Source organism: Nuphar pumila, chromosome 7 (assembly GCF_984573655.1).
Source record: "Nuphar pumila chromosome 7, dmNupPumi1.hap1.1, whole genome shotgun sequence".
Taxonomy (NCBI): domain Eukaryota; kingdom Viridiplantae; phylum Streptophyta; class Magnoliopsida; order Nymphaeales; family Nymphaeaceae; genus Nuphar; species Nuphar pumila.
Window position 1 is genome coordinate 37,315,407 of NC_143255.1, and position 25,576 is coordinate 37,340,982.

At 37.6% G+C, this 25,576-nt stretch overlaps 1 protein-coding gene across 1 annotated transcript; it reads right to left on the minus strand.

Moving 5' to 3' along the window:
• Positions 1-12,234: 12,234 nt before the first annotated feature.
• On the minus strand, positions 12,235-24,855 carry DPMS3 (dolichol-phosphate mannosyltransferase-like protein). Its single transcript, XM_090012311.1, has 4 exons — positions 24,719-24,855; positions 22,221-22,354; positions 22,006-22,113; positions 12,235-12,529 (listed from the first exon to the last, which is right to left on the minus strand). Exons 2-4 carry the CDS (start codon positions 22,320-22,322, stop codon positions 12,464-12,466), a joined length of 276 nt encoding a protein of 91 aa, XP_089868437.1. The 5' UTR covers positions 22,323-22,354; positions 24,719-24,855; the 3' UTR covers positions 12,235-12,463.
• Positions 24,856-25,576: the final 721 nt, after the last annotated feature.

Genomic DNA, 25,576 nt, shown 5'->3' on the forward strand with positions numbered 1-25,576 from the left:
GGTTGTACAAGACACTCTGAGCAAGTGCTCATTTATACTGTTGAGCTGAAAGAACAGTACCCTCCAATGCTTTTCTGTTGTACACTTCCTCCAATGGCGAGTAGTCTCAGTTTTCACTCTAGTTAAGGGTGAAATTGGCTGGATCTGGGCCTCATCATGTTGATCTGGGTCATGATCCAAACTGTAGGGGATATGCCTGAGTTAGGATAAGTATCCTATTTCCAGGTCAGACATATATGGGAATGCTAAATTCTATACTAATGGATCTTACATGCAGATCTGACTCATGGCCTACTTGGGCAAAGAAAAATAGTGGGTTGGATCTGAACTGGAACCAACTCAATCTACTGAACTGAACTGGATAGAAAATGACTAGGTAAGTGGTAAGCCTACAACCAAGTGCCATATGAAATTGGAGGCTAGCTATCTCTTGCTCCATGTGAAAACTTGGTGCGTCTATCGTGGTACTGACCATCATAACTTGTGGTACACACCCATAGTTTACATATGATCTGATTATCAAAAGCAAAAGCTAAACATGTCTTATTTACCATTTTGCCTGTTAAAGTTGAATCTAATATGATGTCCTGGGCCATTTTAAATCGACCTCACATTCAAGAATTGTGATCCGTTGATTTTCTTCACTATCATGAAATTTGAAGTTTATGGCATGTTAGAAATGATTTAGATCCAACTAGGGATGCACACTGAACTGAGCCGGCTAGGGCTCTCCGCTTTGTAAATGAGCCGAGCTTGAACCGGCGTATGAATCTCGGATGAGCTATCGAGCCGAGCTTGAATGACCTGTTGAGTCCGATAAAGCTCGACAGGCTCGATAAAGCTCGGTTCATTGCAAACCCAATCTATATAATATTTTTGCAAATAAAACCAAATGGTGATTGCTACTGTAATGAGCAGGGCATTAGACTTTTTTTCATAAGGTGTTGGGTTTGAATCTCGTCTTTTGCCATTTCCCGATGTTTGTTAATCTAGAAAAATTTTAGTATGTGTACATTTTTTTCAGTAACTATTTCAAAAAGGTGCTCTGGTTTAGTGGTTGGTCACTTGGTTAACGTTAAAGAGGTTGTGGGGCTCAGATCTCACCTCTGCAAATTAAAAATGTTTTTACAAGATTCTTTATCGAATACCATTGAAGCTCGGCTCGAGCTCGAAACTGAGCCAAATCTGGACAATGCCATACAAGCTCAGCTCCGAGCTTGAACAAAGACAATTTGAACTGAGCCGAGTTTGAACATCCCAAGTTCGGCTCGAACTCGGCTCGTGTGCATCCTTAGATCCAACATTTGGCAGCTAGATCCATGCAAACATCAGTATGCACCACTGTAGGGTATCGTGGTTCAGAACATCAAAATCAAGAGATTTTTTGCATGATATATAGTGAAACTTCTCGATAAACTGCAGTTCTACTGGGTGATCTTCTCAAATAAAAGCGACAATCAATGACCAATCATCTTTACAGTGGATCCAGGCTCGTCTATAACACTGGTAAAAGTATGAATAGCAAGCCCAAGCAGACTCGAGCCCACTGTTGGGCAGACTGACAGGATTTTGTTATGCCAAACACAGTTTAGGCATAAAATTTAGATGGTCGATGATCTGATCCGGATTCATTTCCCTGTACAATTATAAAAACAACATTTTCATAGAAAATGTGCTACACCCAGCACTACAAAAAAAATGCTAATTAGCGACGGAAATTTGCGACGGATTTTTTCCGTCGCAAATTTGTGATGGATCAGCGAGCGAAAACTATTTGTCGCTAACATTTGAAATATTTGCAAAATTAGCGACGGAAATAGCTCTGTCGCTAAATCCGTCACTAATTAGCGATAGCTTAGCGACAACATTTTTTCGTCGCCAAAACACTACGAAAAATGCTAATTAGCGACAGAATTAGCGAGGGAATTTTTTCGTTGCTAATTAGCGACGGATTAGGGACGGAAAAATTTCCCCGCTAATTCCGTCGCTAATTTTTTATTTAAACCGTCCACCTGAGGCACGAAATTTTCCCTCCCCCCGTTCCGCATTGAATCCCGACCGTCAATTTGGGCTGATGATGTCATCCTGTGCACAACCCTTATAAAAGGAGGTAAGGAAGGGTTCTTCCCCTCTTTCGAGCAGGAAAGCGAGAGGGCGAGGAAGTATGTGCTTGCGCGAAGAGAGCCGTCGATTTCTTTAGCTGAAAGATTCCTAGCCGTAGATCACCTGTATCTCTCTCTGTGAAAGATTTCGGTGCCCGCAGGATTTTTTCGGTGAGTCGGCAAGTGATGGTTTTCGACCGGTCGAGGGTTTTCCGGTGTAGGTATTCTAAAACAGTAAGTCTCTCTCTCTCTCTCTCTCTCTCTCTCTCTCTCTCTCTCTCTCTCTCTCTCTCTCTCTCTCTCTGCTTCGTCTTGGATTCGATTTTGAGAGATTTCTGATTTTCTCTCGTTTCGGTTAAGCTCCTTTTTTATTTTTTAACTTTAATTTTTATTTTTCTTAAGGGATCTCAGTTTATCAGTTTTTGGTTTGTTCTGTAGAAACGATCAACCTTCATGTAGTCACAGATCTCTCTTCTCTTTCTCGCCTAAATATTTCGTCTCCCTTTTCTCTGCAAGTTTTTGGGGCGTCACAAAATTTGTGCATTAAGCACCTGATTGCCCTCCATCACGCCATACGACCCATTCTCCCATCGTGACTAGCTCGCTGCGGAAGAGCGTCCCAACGCCGGAATGCGCCGGTTCTGTAAAAAAAAAATTGCTCCCTGCCGGAGAACGCGTCGGCAGCGAGCAAATTTTTTTTAATTGTTTTTTAAAATTTAACGACGGATTAGCGACGGATATTATCCATCGCTAATTTAAAATAGCAAAGGACTCGCGATGGATCATATCCGTCGCAAAGTAGCGACGGAATTAGCGGCGGATAAGTTCTGGCACTACTTAGCGTCGAAAAATTCGCGATGAAAGTTATCCATCGCTAAGCCGATGCTAATCCGTCGCTAAACAGGTTAGCGACGGATTAGCGATGGATTTAGGTTGTCGCTAATCCACAGGTTTCTTTTAGTGCAGGTGAAAAAGTAGCATCAGTCGAACATTTCAAGATTGAAATTTAAATATGGAGAAATGTGTAGCTTCTAGACCATTTCTCTCTTAGACCATCCTAGCCTCTATTAAAAATGTAGTTGAATGCGTTTTTACTTAATCCAGACCCAGAGCCGGACCTGTAAAGAGGCCAATGAGGCTTGGGCCTCAGGGCTCTTGGGCCCAAAAAAAATTTAGGGGCCCATTGTTTAGGTAGTTTATATAAATATTTTATATATTTTTATTTAATATAATATAAATATTTAGAATATTATATTTGTTTAATGTCAATGCAAATTTTATTGTTATTTTGATTCTTTAAAAAAAAAATGGAGGCACTGCTCCCGAACTCCTACTATTAATAGGGGGCCCATTTTTTCCCTCCGCCTCAGGCCCCATAAAACACAGGTACGGCTCTGTCCAGACCTATAATTTATTCACTAAAAACCATGCTATAGATTGAATCAATTTAACAAGAATTCTTAATTTTTAGTTAATCAAGTTTTTAGTATAACGTAAACTGCCGATTGTTTTGTTGAGCTAAAAATACGTATGAAAAATGTTTAAACTAATATATGTTTTTTATTAAACAAAGTATAGAGATCACATCTATGAGTTTAGATTAAGCAAAAAATACATGCTTGCATATTTTTTAAAGAGGTATAAATGATCTAAAAGCTACACATTTCTCTTAGTATATGAACTCGTTCAATAAAATGTGGTTGAGACCCATATACAACCCAACTTGCTTTCTTTAGCACTGTGGTCTGAACAACTTAAGTCATGTCTTATATGATAACAAATGGACCGTGGTCCACTCTGTATTCCTTATGAGAAAAGATGTTAGCCTTAAGCAGCTTTCTTTGGATCATGATGTCGGTTATATCTCACAAACACAATTAACATGTAAAACTGAGCAATGTAGACACCCATAGTTTTTTTTCATCAAGGGATCAAGTAAATACAGGACATAAGTGAATGCATGTCCCACAACCTCGCCCCAAGGGGGGTTGGAGTAGTGGGGGGGTGTTGGGAAACAATATGCACACAACCGACGAATCAAAAAACAAATAAATGGGAAGAAAAAAATGAATCAAACCATATGAGAAACAAAGATTTACGTGGTTCAGCAAGAATTGCCTATGTCTACGACCGCACTAAAACCTCGTTATTCGATTATGAGATACGTTACAAAGGATGGATGACCCTCTTTAAATAGAGAAAGCCAAAGAGTGTTACAATAATTCTGCAAGTGCAGTATGGATATTACAAGGACTCTTGTAGTCGGACCCTACAAGAAATCTAGGATAAAATTATAAAATTACCCTTCAAAAAAAATTAGTGCAAGTATAGGATTCATATCTAAGTAGAGAACATGATCCACACTCTTCCAACAGGGTGGGGCCTTGGCTACTAGACGGGTAGTCAAGGTTCGATTCTCATGAGCATCACCACTTTGCGCAAGCCAATGCCTAGCATAGGCCCCGGGGGCAGGGGTCATAGCCTCGAAGTTTTATACAGCAGGCTGAGCCAGCGCGATCAGGTCTTCGTGTCGGATGCAGCTTTTTTATGTTATAAATTCAAAAAAAATGTCCCACAACCTCTAATTAGCCACAAAAGGAAAAAAAAGTGGTAGAATAGCACGTGCATCAACAAACAAAATGAAAGAAGAAACATGGGAAATCCAAATATGCAAATCTAAATATCACATATTAGTCTTAATTATAACCAACCTCAAGAATTTCAAAAACATAAACTTTTTTTTTGAAAGGCAAGCTGAGGTTAAGCAGCTAGTTATTAATCAACCTTACCATTAATTGGGTTTTGAACTTGCAACGTCCCAATACAAGATAATGTGCACTAACTGCTCCTACCATACAAGTGAAGCCCCATTGGTTTTAAAAACAGGAACTTAATTTGCGAGAATTTCTATACTACTTATAAAAGAAGAATCAAGGGTAGTGGTGGAGCAAAAATTTCTTCAGTTGTAACATTTTGAAAATGACAAAGGTCATTATTAGGGCATTGTTATCACTTCTTATTTTTATGAAAAATACACTCACGCAACTTTATGCAGAATGACTAGATTAGTTTTCTGGTTTTCTTGTCTTTTACTAATTTTTGATGGTTTTAATGTCTTTTACTTTTGTTTTCCTTTACTTTTAAGGAGACAAAAAAGCAATGTTCTCATGGAAACCAAAAAAAAAAAGCACCTCTTTCTTTCTTTCTTTCTTTTTTAAGGTAATTTCCTGTTGCAAGCCCACCTTTTACCTGAAATTTCATGGCAGATAACACTTATCCTGAAATTCTTTATGGATCTACCTTTTTTCTTGGCAATAGACAAAATAATAAATTAGGTTAACCATGTGTCAACTTTTGAAAACAATTTAAACTGTTTTAAAATACATGTTTTAACCTTATTCATAACTTGATTACCCTTCTAAAAAGGCATATACCATTCTTCTTAAACGTTATGAGCTTAGTTACACTTAAGTCCCTTATATTTTGAGAACTTATAAGTGATTGAAACGGATTAGAGTTAGATCTATTTTTGTATCTACCCATATCTTAATTTTGCATAAGATTTGGCCAAATGTGGTTCAAATCTAGGATAAGTATAACTCGGTAAGCACCAATCCATGATTCAAGATTCAAACGGATCTCAACACGTGTGAAAGCTTTTCATGGGGATGCGTCCGAACAGAACTCTGAGAAATAAAGTTTTTTGGATTCGTACGCTCTGTTTCGACAGTGACGGTCCAAAGGAAAATTGTGCGTGACTTGCACACTTTTCCAACGAATCTGAAATTATCATATTCAAATCTGAAATGTCTGATCCACTGACTCAGAACTAGATCAGTCGGACTGGTCTTCGACAAACTTCCCGAACTTGTCAGGCAGTCTGTTTGAAGGGGTTTTCAACCCCTCAGATGATGGAGTTTCTGAAAACTCAACAGACGAATTAAAGGTTGGATCGAGACCTTTCCAGAAAGCTAAAATTCTGATTTGGCAATCCTATGGGTGTCTATGGATTTTTGAAGTTTCTGATCTGTTAGGTTTCAACTGTCGTAACCCATGATAGAAGGTTCTATATGGTCACTCGAATCACCCCAGATTCAGGCACTCAAATGAGGGATTCAGAAGAAACCTCAAACTTTACTAATATGCAGACAGATGTCAGCTAACCCGACCAATTTTTAATTTTAGAAATCATGCAGTAAAACTTCAGATATTGAAAATCAAAGCAACCTATGAAGGATTCTACAATAGGTCATTTGCATGCTCATTTATTAGTAGGTGTAGAAATATTAACTCTTTCAAACTACTTATAAGATGATTTAGAAAAATTTGTAAACATGAAAGTTATAGATCTCTGTCTTAACTTTTCACAGGATCAAACAGATTCAATTTTTATGAAGGGGATTGTGAGAAATCTTAAAAATACAAAATGTTGTTCGGAGCATTCTGGACTGAGCAGGGATTGACAACTCTGTCCACCAGACAACTTGACAGGGATTTTCAAGGATCTTGTGGGCCAAATCAGGCCAAAACCTCAACAACAAAGTTGAATGTCTATGTCTTGACTTTCCAGAAAGCCCAAGAACACCAAAATATAACCCATATCTTGGTAGATACGGTCGATTATTTAGAGTCATCTCTGACAACTCTAAAATCGAGATGCATTTCTTGACAGAAATTAAAAACCACGATTTGTAGGATGTTAAAACAACTTCAAAAACTCTCAATAACATAAAAAAATATATTAAAAATTGTATTCAATACACATCAATAAACTATTTGCAGAGTACAAAGATCAGAAACATCAAGATCAAAGCATAAAAATAACAAGAGGTCAAGGGATGCAAACACAGTTTCGTAAAGAAGATGGTGCGGTTATGCAGCAGCCAACACCAACACTAGAGCGTAGAAGGTGGAAAGTGCAGAGCCCTCTAGCCGTGGACATGACTCTTGCAGCAACTCGGGCAATGTGACCTTCCTCAAACGAATCTCCAAACACACACCAAACTTCAACTCAAGTTTTCCTTTCACCTTCTTCTTCGATGCCGTTAGTAGGCAATTTGTTTAGGATTTTAACGGCTTAACTGAGTTGAATCAAGCCAAATTGTAAACAATAAACTTGTAGAGCAAGATCTTAGCTTTCCATCAAACTAAAGATCGTGCAATTTAAACCAGTATCTAGGGAGATACGATCAAAATACAGGAATTGTGTTCACCCTTCAAACAACATCTTTCCCTCTCATCACCATTTCAATTTTTTTAAAAAGTTAGACAAAAGGCTCCTCACTAATTTTTCTGCTGAAATTTAAGGGGCATAAAGAGAGTAAGTCTCTCATTGTCCACCTGAGAGGCAGCCTCCCTTGAGGCCAATGAGAGAGCTTAATTCAAGCAAGTTTTAGCTCTTATTGCACCTCAAGTTGGCCCAATGATACAACACCCTTTTGAATTAATTGGACCAGTTGGGCGGCACATCAATTACGCCCAATGAGGATGGCTGATGTGGTTGGTCAAGAGAAGCTTGAATATTATTGACCCAAGTTCATATTAGTCTAGCTCTAGAGCACCAATATGGATTCAGGTAGTGGTATTGGATCTTGTTACAAGATCCAATACTCAAACTAGATCTTTACACACATATTACTTTGGATCCAACATTAAAATTATAAAAAATAAAAATAAAACTATCCAATTACCCCATACACCCTCTAGTGTCACAAAAAATCCTACAGGGCACTAGAACTATCTAGATTCATAGAATCTGACACCTAAAAAATAAAAATAAAATAAATAAAAAGTTACATAAAATAAAATACATAAAAAGCATAAATGATTTCAAACATACAAAATAGAATCAAACATAGAAATACAATTTCTGAGAAAAAACAAAAATATCCCAAAAATTAGAACATGATATTTAAAGTGGATATGGGTACGTGGAGATCCAGTTGAACCCAGATGGTCTTACATGATTGGATCTACCACAGATCGCATCCTGAATCAGATCTGATGAGTTGGATATGGATCCAACTTGTCTTCAATGCACGGACCCTCAGGATGTTTTGCGTCAATATTTTTTGGTTAACCTGACCTATTTTTTCATAAAAATGTCAATAGTTATAATTTTTTCTTGGTGTACCCATATTACAAGGTGAAATCAGTGAGAATTGGATATATGTCTAAACTTAAACCAATATATAAAACTGGATCTAACTGGTATCTGGGTTGGATAGTTAACCAGTATATTTGGGCTTAGATAGTTAACCAATATATTTGGGTGTCAACAGGTTAGATAGGTTCAGATCCAGCAGCACCAGTTTGAATACGGGTTTGGACCCACATAGATCCAATGAAGGCCACGCCTTTTGTTTTACCTTTTTTCGAGTATACGAAGCTTGTTGGCTTTCCTTTCAGTAACCACTCATGACCATTGCTTGAATGATTTTGTTGCTTAGTTTTCTCATTTGCAAGTAAACTTCATAAAGGGGATATCAAAGTTTACAAACTAGGGCTATCATATTACATTATCATGATACTCCATTTCACAGATCCAGTCAACAGAAATAAGTTCAAATGGAAGATAAAAAATTAAGAGTTACTATTTTGATAAGCTTGATAAAAGCAAAAAGAATGTATGCCTTATCTTTCAAGAGGTTAAGAAATAACAACCCATGCTCCAGTAAGATAAAAAGGGCCAGTTTATCCCAAATGTTTGTATAATTAGCCACAACTTTAGATCACAATCCCACTCATTTTCATGCACACACACTTTCATTTTAGAAGCTTTTTAGCAGATTAAAATTTAAGCAAATCATTTTTTTCTACATCATTTAAAAAAAAAATTCCCATTGTTGGTTTTAGTGCTTACTAGGGGTGTCAACGGGTTGGGTTTACCTAGACCCAACCTGAACCAAACCCTATAGGGTTTGGGTATGGTGACAAATAAGAAGACCCGATTAAGACCTGAATCCAAACCTGAAGGTCCAATTTAATACATGGATCCGGGTATAGTTTGTGAAATTTTATATCGGACCTGACCAGAGTTCTGATTAAGACCTGTAAATTTTTAATGTAAAAATGATAAAAAATATAGTTTTACCGGGTCTGGTTCATGTAGTTCTTATCGAGTCTGGGTATGGTTTCGCTTATGGTGGGTCTGATTAGACCTGGGTCCGGACCCAATACTATACCCAAAAATCAGCACCAAGTCTGGTTCCATCTGGGTCCGAACCAAACCCGTTGACACCCCTAGTGCTTACCATCATACAGAGTAAAATCTATGTACACGCTGCCATTTTGAAAAGATTCATTGAATTAAAAGCTGTCACATGAATATGGCAGTGGACACGACCATATTTGTAAAGTTTCTAATATGAATACCATGCAAGTGAAAAGATCAGGTGCAATATGATTCCACAAATATTTGTGTATTAAGCACCTGATCACCCTTCATCTTGGGGACAGGCCTCAGTTGTAAGGCCAAGGCCTGATGGAGGGCAATCTGGTGCTTAATGCACAAAAATTGTGCCATGTGATTGCACCGGACTCACCATGAAAGGGGATGCAGAACAAGAGTCAAAATTAAGTGTTCGGGTGTAACATAGATTAAAGTATAAAATACAAGTGACATGTTTCCTACAAGTTTTTAAAATACACTATGCAAGTCCAGTGGCGTAGCTAGGATTCATGTGAGGGTGGGGGCAAACAGGGTGTAGGAAAAAAAAACTGGTTTGATAGTCGGGGGTTCGGGGGCATCGGCCCCGAAAAAAAAAATTGAGATAAAATAAAAAATGGCTACAATTATTAATAAAAATCTATTTCATATGGACAAATCAAACTATTTGCTGCAGTCAGGGCTGGGCTAGGACTGGGCTTTTACAAAAAAAAAAAATTAACTGCTTCGGGAGGCTCCACCTATGTGCAATGGGCACCCACTCTCCTGGTCCTCCTCTACGCACAGATCACGATTTGCAACCTTGGTGTGTGTGTGGTGGTGGTGGTGGTGGTGGGGGGGGGGGGGGGGGGGGGGGGGGGGGGGGGAAGGGCTTCATGTTGGACGGAGTTCTGCGACTGGATTGAGCACGACCTCAATGGCCCTAATGCTGCTGCATTTCCGGTTCAATGTATTTCCTAGATCTTTATTCTTTGCTTGGTTGATGTTATATGACAGGGCACAAACTCGGCTCCATCTCCATCGCACAGGCATGCAGTTCCCTATTAGATGTTGCTCATGTGTTTCAGAAGAAGAATCAGGTTACCACCTGTTTTGGGAGATCCTTTCAACTTGCTGGGGTAAATTGGCTCTTGAACCTCGGAAACAGTCTTGGGGAACTGATCTTCTTAGAGGACCCACCATAGTTTGCCCCAAAAATTGTCAGAAGCCGGAGCGAGAAGCGATTCGGAAAGCGAGGCAATTTCAAAATTTTAAGAAGCGAGTAGCGTGAAACTACTTAAAAAAGAACCAAAAATCATCTCGGAAACGACCTAAGAAGCAAACCAGAAGCGACCTAGGAAGTGAAAGAGAAGCAAAAAAAAAAAGGAAAAGTGAGCTTTCCCTAAATGAAAAGCGTGCTTCCTAATTTTTTTTACGCTTTCTAGGACGTTTCTAAAGTACGACGTTTCAGAAAAGTGTGCTTCCCCATTGTCTATGGTGCTTCCAGTAACTCTGGTTTGCCCACTAAAAAAAAATGGTTGTTCATTTGGCGTACTTGTATAACGATGACTTGGTGGTTCATATGAAAGGACCCGAATGCCAGAGTTGTCAACGATAGAAGCTTTCTATATTGCTGGGTCTAAATAGGGGTTCCAAGACTGGTTGAAATTTCTGTAATCCACAGATCTCCGTCTCTTTGACTCGTTGGTAATTGATCTCTCGTCGATGACCTTTTCTGTATGATTGTGAATTGTTGGTTTTAATGAAACGTTTTCCTTTATCTCAAAAAAAATAACTGTTGAAATTACTTTGGTATATTTGACATGTACTCATTACTGAAGAAGACAGCTTGTCCACAATTAGCAGGTGTCTAAACACAAAGACGGGATGCTGATTATTTTTACCTAATGTTACGGGCAGTAATTTTACAGGCCTTTCCAAACTTGTTAAGGTATCAACTCTCCTGATAATATTCAAAAAAAGAAGTCTGTAAAAGAAAAATACTACGTTGAACAAACCAAAGTTCTTGTCTTTAAATGCCTCAAGCTTTTCAAAGAAGCATTTGCAGAATATGAAGTATGACATTATCACTTGGTAATTGTTTTATGTTACATGTTAAAATCAATAGGGTTATTATATATGTCACTAATCCAACATCCAAAAGCAAATAAAATCCATTGAAGTAATTTTCTTATATATGAAAGTGCATGTGTGATATCTTTATCTATATACACACATCACTTTCATATATAAGAAAAATACTTCAATGGGGGCTCCACTTGTCTAGAAGGAGCAGCTAGTGCACGTCACCTTGTGTTGGGACGGTGCAAGTTCAAATCCCAATGATATCTTTGTATAACTGGTAGGGGTCTGCCTAAACCCAGGTAGCCTTTGGGTTTAACATTTGGTGCTATTAAAAGCACAAAACTATTGAGCTGAAAATCATAGGTTCAAGCTTTATCTACTTAATCTGACCACATAGATGTGCTCAGCATGGTTTGTTTACTAAGGATCAAACCTTGGATCATGTTATCTCGATCTAAAAAAATGTTTTTTTGAGTAATGAAATTTTAGTGCATTATGGTCTATTGATTTTTGAAGCTCTTTAAAACCTACTTACATGTCATATTCTCATGATTCAAAACTCATTTTCTACTAAACAAACCTTGTAGATCACATCCATAAGGTCTGATCTAGTAAAAAATTCAAGTATGAAAAAGAAGGTTATTATACTTGATAGTTTTGTGCCTTCAATAGCACCAAATACATATACACAATATTATGGAATGTGATGCGCTAAGATGTGTATGTGTCATTTGTAGAAGTTACCCTTTTGACAATTTATCTCTTGCCAAGTAATCCATGATATTTCATCATTTTTTAGGACCTTGTGTCAATCTAACATTACCAATGAAGAAAGAAACATAAACACCCACAAAGCCCTTAAAATCCAAGGCCTAAGAAATGTAAGAGAGTCGAGCAGAATAGTCTGGAAAGTCATAGCTATACAGTATAGAACGCTACCCCATATTCAAGTTCATTGAGTTTTTCACTAATGATAGGATGAGAAAATCTTATTCCATCGGGAATGGAAACACAAAAAATTATTTCATAAGTGGTTTTCTTTTCACACTAGAAAATTTCAAACTATCTCAAAAAAGACGACAGTTTGTAGAATGTTAAGGAAAATATAGTGATAGTGAAAATTAAATTGTCAACTTCTATAAGCACTAACGTCAACTCCTCTTTGCTTCAAAAACTCCACAGCCTCAGCAACATCCTGCAACAGAAGTGTGTAACTCAGATCCAGCACACAAGACAAAAAACAAGCATGTTCATCAAGATAGAAGGTGCTCATGTTAATCATGAAGTAGCACACCTTCAGAGGCAAATGAGGCATAAAATATAAAACATATTGACGCAAGTAAATTAAAACATCAAGTCAATGGAACATCCAATGTAATATCATGTTAAGCCCACTGCACTAATTACATATGAACTAGTAGAAGGTTTCCATATGAATGTAACAACTGATCATCTTTGAGAATAAATAGTGCAGGAGACCTGTGAAGCGGACACAGTTTCACGCAGTTTTTATATTATCCCTTCACAAAACCCATGCAATGACAGTAAAAGATGTTAACAATGATAAAATTTCAGACAGACTTGAAAAGAAGGTTAGTTAAATTATCTCCTATGTCTCAAAAAAACCAAGCGCTAAAATAACGTGGAAGCATGGTGCCATGTGCAGAAAAGAGACCTTGTCAGGTTGATGAACCACCTAACCAACGAACTTGTATCAGATGGACCTTTTGTGCTTGTCATTTCAACAAGCATTAGATTGTGTAGCATCTAAGTCTAATATGTTGTCATGGCAGAGAAGATTACAGCATCCAAGTCCTAAATTTTGTCATTTCTTCTACTGAGGAAATTCATTAATGATAGTCAAAAACCTTTCATGTAATGACTACATTTTTAAAAAGATTTGTAAACCACCTTTACTTCTAGAAACACTATTTTCACTTATCCTTTTGATATTGTATATATTGAAGTCTAGGGAACAGTGTTTTGACTTTTGCCTACTACATAGTGGTTGAAGATGAATTTTCCTGATATACTGGGATGTATTCGTTAAAACTCATCCTTATTTCAAGAAACAGTTCAAAACTAATACTGTTTTTTTACACTCAGATTCAGGAGAAGAATATGTAGGAACATTCAAACGTATCTCTCTTCTAATGAAACCGTACATCAAAGATCTTGCCCCAACCTCCCCAACTGAGATGACCGTGCCCATTTTTTCTCAAATAGAGAAAAGTAGAACATGCTATAGTTTACCTAATTACCATATAAACTAAACACCTTATGCTACTCTTAGAAATATTACCCCAATTGAGAAATGTATTAAATCAACACCCCAGTATTTCAAGCAGGCACAGGCTTATGCACAAAGTATCGAGAAAATTGTATCCAACAGTTAATGGAGGATTCTGAATACAACAACAACAACAACAACTACGCCTTCATCCCAAAACAATTGGGGTCAGCGATATGAACCAAAAAAGAAATTCATTTTGGGTCTTCCACATGAATCCTTTTCCTCCAATCATTTCTATCCAACGCCATGTCCTCGGTGAGGTTCAAAGCATTCATATCCTTTCCTATCATCTCCATCCAAGTCTTCCTAGGCCTACCCCGACCTCTTTTAACTAATATATTTTCCCATTTCTCCAACCTTCTAACTGGAGCATCATTAGGCCTTCGCCGAATATGTCCAAACCACCGTAAACGATTCTCTCGCATCTTATTTTCAATGGGTGCAACACCTACCTTCTTACGTATCTCTTCGTTCCGAATCTTATCTTTTATTGTATTTCCACACATCCATCTAAGCATCCGCATCTCAGCTACACTCATTTTTTGAATATGATGTCTCTTGGCAGCCCAACATTCCGTACCATATAGTAAAGCGGGTCTAATAGTCGTCCTATAAAACTTTCCCTTCAACCGCAATGGCATTCTACGATCGCACAGCACTCCAGTAGCACTTTTCCATTTCATCCACCCAACCTTTATCCTATGATTTACATCTCCATCAATTTCTCCGTACTTTTGAATGATGGATCCCAAATATTTGAAATAATCATTCACCGGTATATCTTGCTCACCAAGCTTCACTACACTCCCATCACTACTTCGTTGCTTACTAAACCGACATTCCATATATTCAGTCTTACTCTTACTCAACTTAAAACCTCTAGCTTCCAATGTTTGTCTCCATAATTCTAACTTAGCATTAACCCCAGCTCTAGACTCATCAATCAAAACAATATCATCAGCAAACAACATACACCACGGTACATTTTCTTGAATTGATCTCGTAAGCTCATCCATCACTATCGCAAATAGGAAAGGGCTTAAAGCAGATCCTTGATGTAACCCAACCGTTATCGGAAAATTGGTTGTCACCCCTCCACAAGTGCGGACATTGGTTACTACTCCTTCATACATATCTTTAATTATACTAATGTACTTGAGAGAAACACCTTTCTTCATCATTGTCCACCAGAGAACGTCCCTAGGTACTCTATCGTATGCCTTCTCTAAATCAATAAAAACCATATGCAAATCTTTGTTCCTCTCTCTATATCTTTCAATAAGTTGTCTAAGAAGATGTATAGCTTCCATAGTTGATCTTCCAGGCATAAAACCAAATTGATTCTCCGATATCATGACAACCTTCCTCAACCTAGACTCAATCACCCTCTCCCAAAGTTTCATAGTATGACTCATGAGTTTTATACCACGATAGATTGTGCAATCTTGTATATCACCCTTATTCTTATATAAAGGCACCAAAGTACTCTTCCTCCACTCATTAGGCATCTTATTTGTTCGCCAAATCAAGTTAAAAAGATTTGTCAACCATTCTAAACCTTTCTCTCCCAAGCATTTCCAAGCCTCGATAGGTATACCATCTGGGCCAACTGCCCTTCTTGATTTCATTTTCTTCAAAGCCTCTGCAATTACTTTCTTTTGAATCTTGCGCATGAAGTCACGAATAAGATTCTGAATGCCAAGTGAAAATCCTCCAGTATAACTTGCAGAAGGCTTCAGCAATTGGCAGTAAGTTCAATCAAATGGATGCTACTCTTTGATAAGAGAAAATTGAGAAGTTTGAAGGTCAATCCCTTAATAGAGTATACCAATTGAGGGCAAGCAAATTTTCTTCCGATTCAGGTTCTCATGATTCATCCACCCACAATCTATCCAACTTGATCCCTTGTTTTGATGGTGAGGTACTATGAGGACTCACATCATATGGCCCAAGACCAAAATATTATTAATATCTGCTTCCATTTAAAGGAAGCAGCTTTCTAGTGGTAACAATGGATCAAAAAGGCTCACAGGTAAGACATGCCCTCAACAACATGACATCGTACTATATCTCCATATATTGACTGTCTAAGAGGATGGAAAAAATAGATGGCTTGTCATTTTCTATCTTTGGAGAAGATATCTCACCGTCCAGTTATTCATTGGGTTTCTGGAAATTCTTTGGATACCTAAGGAATTGTGAGAGGTCTATATTGAAATGAAATGGGGATCTTCGAAACACGAGCTTAGATTAACAAGAGCAAGTGTCAAGAATGACACTAAAGCATAACCCTTAAAAAGGGTATAACTGGAAACAAAATAAAAATAAAAATGTATTCTTTATTGATATGAAAAACCAATTGCTTAAGAAGCATTGGAGTAAAATACAAGAGGGGCTGCACCCCTTTATATACACAGCTGAAAGAGGACTCAATAGAGCTGTTGGGCACAGTCCAACAGCTCTATTTAGAGCTGTTGGAATGTGTCAATCCAACAGCTCTATTAAGAGCTGTTGGACTGTGTCAGTCCAACAGCTCTATTGCTAGTCAAGTCTGGACAGGACTTGACTAGCAACAGTCATTCTAGTTCAAACTGAACTAGATGACATAAAGACAAAAAATAAAAATAAAGGAAAAAAATGAAAGAAATGAAAAATGTATTTATATATATATATATATAATAATATAATATTATTATATATACATATATGTACAGTTTTACATTTTAACACTCCCTCTCAAACTTACGGTACAATGAGCGAAAGTTTGTCTAAGAGAAAGTGAAATCGGGGAGCAGCAAGAGGCTTTGTAAAGAAGTCTGCTAACTGATATTCTGAAGTGACATATGCCAGATCAATTATCCCGTGTAGATATTCCTCTCTGACGTAGTGACAATCCATTTCGATGTGTTTGGTGCGTTCGTGGAATGTTCTGTTACTGGCAATATAGATCGCACTTTTGTTGTCACAACACATTTGTGAAGCCTTTGTTGCTTCAACTCCCATGTCAGCAAGCAATCGTCGGAGCCAAACTACTTCCATGGTCGTGGTTGTCATGGCTCTGTATTCAGCTTCGGTGGATGAGAGAGATACCTTCTGCTGCTTTTTACACCTCCACGAGATTAATGATTCCCCTAAAAAGACACAAAAGCCAGTGGTTGAGTGTCTGTTATTGGGATCACCTCCCCAATCAGCATCAGTATATGCAATTAAATCAAGAGAAGAGGAGGAAGATAAGAAAAGTCCTCGTGAAAAAGAGGACTTGATGTATCTGATGATACGCATGACTGCTCCCATATGAACAGAAGTAGGAGCATGTTGAAATTGACTTGCTGTATGAACAGCATGTGCTATATCTGGTCTGGTAATGGATAGATAGGAAAGTGCCCCGACAAGCTGTCTGTAAGGAGTAGGGTCTGCAAGAAGTTCTCCATCATCAATCTTCATTTTAACATTAACAACTTCTGGAGTGTCGACTTTCTTATCATCAGTAATACCAGACCTGAAAACAATATCAAAAGCAAATTTAGTCTGAGATAATAAATATCATCTAAGAGAATAAACAACTTCAATGCCTAAAAAATATCTCAACAAACCCAAATCAGTCATTTCAAAATGGGATTTAAGAAGTGTTTTGATTGTTTCAACTCCCTGTTTATCGCTTCCGGTGATGATCATATCATCCACATAGAGAAGAAGCACAATGATCCCTGCATCAGAATTCTTAATAAACAAAGCAGTGTCAGTTAAACAGAATTGAAAACCAATATCAATCATAACACGACTAAACCTATCATACCAAGCTTTTGGTGCTTGTTTAAGTCCATAAAGAGCTTTTTCTAAGCGAAGGACTTTACCCTTAGGAATACTTAGACCAGGAGGGGGTTCCATATATACTTCTTCAACTAACTTTCCATTTAAAAAAGCATTTTTGACATCCATTTGAAAAATAGACCATTTTTTGATAGAAGCTAAGGCAATTAAGGTTCGGACAGTAGTCATACGAGCCACCGGAGCAAAGGTTTCTTCATAATCAATCCCATATTCTTGGGCATAACCTTTGGCTACTAAACGGGCTTTATATCTTTCAAGAGTACCATCACTCTTGGTTTTAATTTTATAAACCCATCGACATCCTATAGTTTTCTTCCCTGTAGGAAGATCTTGAATATTCCATGTAGAAGCCTTTTCAAGTGCATCTAATTCAGCTTTCATGGCTTCTATCTATTTGATATCATTTTTTGCTTGAAAATATGTGGATGGTTCTTCATATGAGTGAATTAATGCAATAACTGCCCTATATGTGGGTGAGAAAGACTCGTATGATACAAACTTTCTTGGAGGCCTCGAGATTCGGGTTGATTGTCTAGTTGGAATGTTAGAATATTTCTCAAGTGCACATGGAGGATTAGACTCTTGTCGCCTGGAATATTGAATACTAGTATCTCTATGAACTTCTTCATTTTCAACATTAAGATCAATAATTCTTTGATCATCATCAAAGTTACAGTCAAGGTCATATTCATCAGATGTTGATGTTAGATCTAGCAAAAAGGAGTACTCAGTGACGTCTTTTAATTTTCTAAAATCAAAGAAGCTCTCCTTTTCAAGAAAGGAAACATTTCTAGACACATATAGTTTATTATTTTTGAAGTCAAAACATCTATAACCTTTCTGGTTTTCAGCATATCCTAAAAAGGCACAGGGAATCGCACGAGGGGAAAGTTTATCATTTTTGTCAGTAAATATGAAACATTTGCACCCAAATATTCTTAGTCTAGAGTAGTCTGGAGAAATGTTCATAAGTTTTTCAATGGGAGTAATATTTTGTAACGAAGAAGATGACATCCTATTAATGAGATAGGTGGCAGTTAAGGCAGCTTCTGCCCAAAAGTCTTTTGGGACTTGATTTGCTATTAATAAAGTCCTAGTGGTTTCTATAATATGGCGATGTTTTCGTTCTGCCAGTCCATTTTGTTGAGGTGTATAAGGACAAGATCTTTGATGTGTGATGCCATGCAATTTAAGATAATTTTGAAAATCTGTGGATAAAAACTCTCCCCCTGAATCTGTGCGAAAAATAGTAATATCATTTTGAAACTTGTTTTTAACCATATTATGAAAAGTTTGAAAGTATGAAAATACTTCAGACTTATGTTTGAGAAAGTACATCCACGTATGTCGGGAGAAATCATCGACAAAAATAACATAGTAAACAAATCCTCCTTTAGAAATTACTGGTGCAGGACCCCAAACATCCGAGTGTATTAATTCAAGTAGTCTGATTCAGAGTTACAAAATTTCCCTTGATTTGGAAAATGTTGGATTTTGGCTATATGTGGGTGACCAAGTCTCTTATGCCACAGTTCCAACTCTATTTTTTGAATATTATAACAAAAAGCTTTCTTCGGCATTTCCAAAAAATCCATGTAATAGAGTCCTTCTTCTCTATGGCCTTCCCCAATCAGCTTGCCTGACTGGCGATCCTGTACCCAACAACCATGAGAAGAAAAAGAAATATTACACCCATAATCAGAAATTTTAGATACAGATAAAAGATTTAAATTTAATTTGGGAACATGTCTAATTTCTGGAATAAAAAAATTTTTTGTTTTATAAATTTTTTCAAAATTTCCTATTCCTTCTATTTCAAGAGAAGTCCCATCAGCAGTAAAGACATTTGACACACTTGTTTTATTTTTAACACATTTGGATAGACTTTGATTATTTGGGGTCATATGAATAGATGCACCAGAGTCAAGAAGCCAAGAAATTTTACCTAGATCAGAAAAAGATGAGGCTGCTGCGCCGGTTGAAGCTTCAGATGAGGAAGAGGCACCTTTGATGAGAGGCTGAAGAATCTCCATTAGTTGGGCCAGGGAAACTGGTGCATCCTGATCTTTAGGCTCCGATCCAGCAATTGCAGCTCTATTTTCTCTCAGCTCCTTAAGTTTGGGACATTGTGGCCTGTAGTGTCCCGGTTCATGACAGTGATGACAAATAACTTTCTTCTTATCATAGTCACCATTTTGTCGGTTAAAGTGAGGAGGCCTATATGATCGAACATGATTCCCTGGTCTAGACACGGCTAAAACGGAATCATCTTCAATTTTTAAAGAACCTTTCCGGAGACGATTTTCTTTCATTGTTAACTCTTCAATAGTTTAAACAATAGAAGGAATTTTTCCCCGATGAAGTAGGGCCGATTTAGTGGTTTCAAATTCCGGCCTTAATCCAGTGATAAACTGGTAAAAATGTTCAGCATCGAGTTGTTTCTGACGAAGCTCGATGTCTTCGGCACAATGCCACTTTGGTTCTAAAAGGGAAAGTTCTTCCCAAAGTTCGGACAACCCATTGTAATATTCACGAATAGTTTTGTCTCCTTGTGTCATCATTCGAACTTTTTCTTGGAGGTTGCACACGTGTGCAATATCTTTAAGGGAATACATATTCTTAAGGTATTCCCATGCCTTATCAGCATGATCAAATTTGGCAAGACTTGAGCATTTTTTAATGTCAACGCTATTGATAAGCCATGACATTATCTTCGCATGAGATATTCTCCATTCTTTCCATTTCTTCTCGTATGAGGCAATAGCCTTGATTTTCTCTTCTTCCGATAGAGGGACCTCTTTATCTCCCTCCTTTTTAGTAAGAGATAGCTTAGGTTCCGAATCGGAACCATCCACAATCCCCCATAAGCCTTTTCCCCATATATGGTGTTTCATGATTGAAGCCCATGTTACATAGTTCGTATCACTTAGTTTCATAGGCATGATGGTGACTTTATCATTGTCATCCATCGATTACAAGGAGAGAAAGAATAGGGATAGAAGAGAAACAAGAAGAAAAATGAAAAAGAAAGAAAAAAAAACAATACAACAAGATGTGAAATCCTCTCCAATGAAGTGATAAAACACTTCTCTTCAAGTGGCGAACACTTTTGCAAACGGGCACGGAAACCGAGGCAGCTTTTCCTCAAGATTTAGTACTTCTGCGGCTCTGATACCATGAAATGAAATGGGGATCTTCGAAACACGAGCTTAGATTAACAAGAGCAAGTGTCAAGAATGACACTAAAGCATAACCCTTAAAAAGGGTATAACTGGAAACAAAATAAAAATAAAAATGTATTCTTTATTGATATGAAAAACCAATTGCTTAAGAAGCATTGGAGTAAAATACAAGAGGGGCTGCACCCCTTTATATACACAGCTGAAAGAGGACTCAATAGTCCAACAGCTCTATTTAGAGTTGTTGGACTGTGTCAGTCCAACAGCTCTATTGCTAGTCAAGTCTGGACAGGACTTGACTAGCAACAGTCATTCTAGTTCAAACCGAACTAGATGACATAAAGACAAAAAATAAAAATAAAGGAAAAAAATTACAGAAATGAAAGAAATGAAAAATGTATTTATATATATATATAATAATATAATATTATTATATATACATATATGTACAGTTTTACATTTTAACATATATTAGGAGCCTTTCCCTAATGAACAAGGCACATTTGACGAAATGATGGTGGCTACTGGCACATGAGGGTCACTGGAAAGTTGTATGGATTACCTTCCTAATTTGAATAATCGATTGGCTTGGAAATCAGGTTCTGGTGGCCTTTGGAAAGTCTAGCTATTGGAAAGGATTTCAGGCCATAGGGTTTGTCTTAGTTTTTGAAAAGACAAGACTGTTAAGCTCTCTAACTTCATTATTTACTACCATCCTTCAAGTTGCTAGAGATAAGGATATTTTCGTTGCAAATTGCTGGCCATGGGACATAAGCCTGGTTCATCTACCAACATAAAGTGAGGCAAAAGAATTAGAAAGACTTATGTTTTAAATGATAGTCGTTTAAAAATTGTGGAAGATAGTACTCTTACAAATTTGATTAACAAAGATATCAAGCAAGTACAGGGTTAAGAGGATTATTGCCAATCTCTATCCATGCATGTTTTATATGTGACACCTCTCCACATAGATGCAAGGGTCATCCAAACCTTCACTTATATTTTTGACATATATAGGAAGTCCAACAAGGGGAAGAGATACTTCTATACCCCTCATCAGAGAGACTTCAACTGCACTTTACCAACAAGGTCTCACCAAAAGGTGCAGTGTTCTTGCATGCCTTCAGTTTTTGACATCACACCTTTTTGTGAAATTTCACTTTTTTTAGTGAATTCCCTAATATCACAGAGTATGCTAGAAGAGAATGCAACCTTAAATATGGTAGAGTTCACAAAGTATAATAACATCACCATACAACATATTAGATGACTTTGCTTTTTGTTTAAATAGAAATTGTGAATGTACATGAAGCATCAAATTTTGTCAAACAAGCAGCATATAACATAAACGTATAGAAAGCAACAGACCTTCTGTAACAAGACAGCTTCTTGCGGACATGTAGGGAACACCATTAGACCAATTCCCACCATTAAAAGGCCATAGCAACCCAGTGCTATCACAAAATAGACTGGCAGCTGAAAAGAACAACATAAATAATTTGTCGAATATCATATCACAATAAGTTCTTCAAAGAAGACAGTTGAAGATAAGTAATGCAGCAAAACAAGAATATGACACTCACCAACCAAAAATAGCTGTCAGAGACAACTGATGATTTCAATAGGAAAATCCAAATAGCAGATGTGGCCACAAGCAAGGCCATAATCTTGACAAAGTGCTTCATTGGATCAACTAAAAGATTGCACTTCTTGGCACCTAAAGGAAAAGGAAAAATGTGCTTTGGTTAAAACCAGTTGGAACTAAGATCATAATACACATTGTTGCAAGCTATGTTACCGCGACACGAAACTTTAGCCGTCGTACCCATGTCGACACGGGTATGGGTACCAGGCATACTACGGGTCCGCCTGGTACCCAAACCTCAAAAAAAAAGCAAAAAACAAAACCCCTCCCCGAAACCCTCGACTCTCTCTCTCTCTCTCTCTCTCTCGTCTTTCCCGCATGAAGACGAGAGCCAAAGAGGGGGGAGAGCGAGACCAGAGAAAGCGAGAGAGCGAGAGGGGTAAATCGAGAGAGCGAGAGAGGGGAATCAAGAGAGAGAGGGGGAGAGCGAGACTAGGGAGGGAGAGAGAGCGTACTTCCTCTCTTCTTCTTTTCTTCTCAACAAACAGAGAGAGAAGGGGGAAGGGCACCCTTCCCTTATTATTACTTGATTAATTAAACCAAGTTGGTTTGGTTGACCACCTGGTCAAAGAAGCTACAAAAATGACTTTTAAAAAACCAGTTTCGCTCTGTGTCGTACCCTCCATAACCGTACCCGCACCAGCACCAGCACCCGTACCCAGGTGACATAGGTTGCAAGCATGAAAATTGGTGAAAATGTTTTGCATGCAATTGAAATAGCACACTACCAACACCATGCAGCAGCAAAAGGTAAATAATTTCATATGATTAGAACTCAGATGCCTGATTGGCCATGAAAGGATATCAATTTACCAAGGTTTTATCTTGCTACTGGCTTGTGCGTTGTTAAAACTTAAAACAGATTGACCAACATACATTCCAGATAAGACTTTAATTATTAATGTTTGTAAATATCATAAACTTAAAATGAAGTCTAACAACACACACCACATGCATGTATAACTCCTTTAGACTAACCTTATCAATGTTCACACAACTTGCTAAATGAATTTTACACTTGTTCTGGAAACTCCAATTAGAATTCTTCTCTGCGCTTTGCACGGCCGAAATTTGGAAAGAATTACACACTAATTGAAAACTTTTAGAAACAAAAACATTTGTATATCCCAAGTAATTGTTGATCACTTTCATCCATCTGGTCAGGCCAGAACTTGGAGAGTATTCTAGCAATCATTGTTCATCCGAGTTATTCAATGGGAATTCATTGTGATTATGGTAAAGCTACAATTTGTTATGGGAACTAACTCTTTCCAAGTTTTTGTAGCCAAAATTTTGATAGTGTTCCGCAAAAGTCTTTTAATGACCAAAACAACTAATTGTCATGATCAAATGATGAGGCATCATAAGGTTCCAAATTAATATGGAAAAATAATATTCAATATGTCAAAGAAAATTTGCCTAAATTCAGTACAATCTTAAACACGAAATCAATTTTTCTCACATTGGATAGCTTCGATTATCCACAAGGCCTAAGTAGTTCAACACTAAACACATCCTATCACTATTTAAGGTACAAAAGGAAGGCACAAAAAATCATATAATTGGATTCTAGAGATCATAAACATGTCTTTTAGATATGTTTTGTGCTTGCCAAATAATACATATGCTTTCTCCATTAAAGTTCTTATTTAATTCTAAAACTCGAGCTTGACTCTGCAAAGATTGTTTCCTCTTTTTCCATTTTTTTTTGTTTTTCTATTTTTATTACGTGACCATAAAATTCCCCATCATAGTGAGAAACCCATGAAGAAACAAGAGAAAACAACCACCCAAACGAGATCTACAGAATGGATGAAAGCGTCTCAAGTTCTCCACATAGTCCCCTACATGAGATGTCCAACTCTTGATTCAGCAGGCCCATTCTAGGTCCGGTTCCGGTTTGGATTAAACTTGGACTATTGTAAGGGCCCGTGTCTGCAGCTAAACTGAAATATCTGTTCTTACCAAATGGGGCCCAGTTTTAGTTAGAATACATTGACCTGGATCTGAGTCCGAATCCAATAACAGAGGTTTACCACGTGCTTAAAAAATGGTGAGCACGTTATGGCCATAGGGATCATGACCATCAAACACCCCCACAAAAGATCTCATTTTTCTCACCACCAAAATCCTAAAAAAAAAGTTAAGCCAAATATCAAATCAAACAACCAATATTCCCAAAAACAGAAAAAGAAAAAAACAGCGGCAAAAGTCACAGGCACACATATATCCATCAAATGTAAGATCGAACTCCAATTTCACGAAATTATTCTCACTGAGATCATAATCAAGCAAAAGAGAGTAAAAGGAAACAATTCGAAACCCTAACCCTGAACTTAAACAATTTGAAACCCTAACCAGATCATAATCAAGCAAAAAAATCAGCAAAGATGGAGGGTTGCAGAGAGAGGGAGGGGTGCAGAAAGAGAGACATACCTGCGTCGCGGCTTCCGGCGACGTCTCCACGCAGGTGGGAAACGAGAGGGAGAGGAGACGGGGCACGGGTGGGAGAGGGAGAGGAGACGGGAGATGGGGCGCGGGTGGGGGAGGTTAGGGCAAGCAAAAGCCTTAGTTTTTTTTATTTAAATACCCTAACAGATGACGGCCAGCGCAATTGGGTTATATATATATATATATATATAGAGAGAGAGAGAGAGAGAGAGAGAGAGAGAGAGACTAGCCCCAGTATGTAGCTCCGGCCTTTTTCTGTTGGACTATAAAAAAAAATTCTAATATTCCAAAAAGGATATAGATATCTTTAATTTATCAAAAAATAACTATATGGCATCACGAGCGCACACTTACGCATGTATGGCAAGTGTCCACATTTAATTCTTAAAACTTCTTTGAAACTATACCCGTGCACCTCCATATGTAGGTAAAATAGCTGAAAGCCAGATAAAAAAATTCAGATGATCTAGAGTTCTCCAACATGAAACTCTAATACAAGCAATATTTTCAAAAAAGACTGATCAACATGGCACTTCAGCATGTTAAAATGTAAACCCAAAGATCCCATTATATATATATATATATTATACTTTAATCATAATACCCAAAAAAGGTATTTCTGTAATTTCCAATTTTATGCATATTTCACTTGAAATATGCATGTATTTTCATTTTTTATTTTTTCCTTTCTTTTTCTATTTTATTTTTTTATTTTCTTTTTTTTATATCTTTGTCATCACCTTGGAGGCCTCCCAATAGAGTCATTGGGGGGGGGCCAATGGTCACAATTGTGACCGTTGGAGGCTCCCAACGACTCCTTTGGGAGCCCCAAGGTGGTTCATT

What these genes read in the sequence shown, in the direction of transcription:
- DPMS3 (XM_090012311.1), bottom strand. Translation starts at nt 22,322, where the DNA reads ATGAAGCACTTTGTCAAGATTATGGCCTTGCTTGTGGCCACATCTGCT. An exon ending in CTGACAGCTATTTTTGGTTG is followed by an intron (nt 22,114 to 22,220) that starts GTGAGTGTCATA and finishes TGTTCTTTTCAG; the next exon opens with CTGCCAGTCTATTTTGTGAT. An exon ending in AAGCTGTCTTGTTACAGAAG is followed by an intron (nt 12,530 to 22,005) that starts GTCTGTTGCTTT and finishes CTTCTGTTGCAG; the next exon opens with GATGTTGCTGAGGCTGTGGA.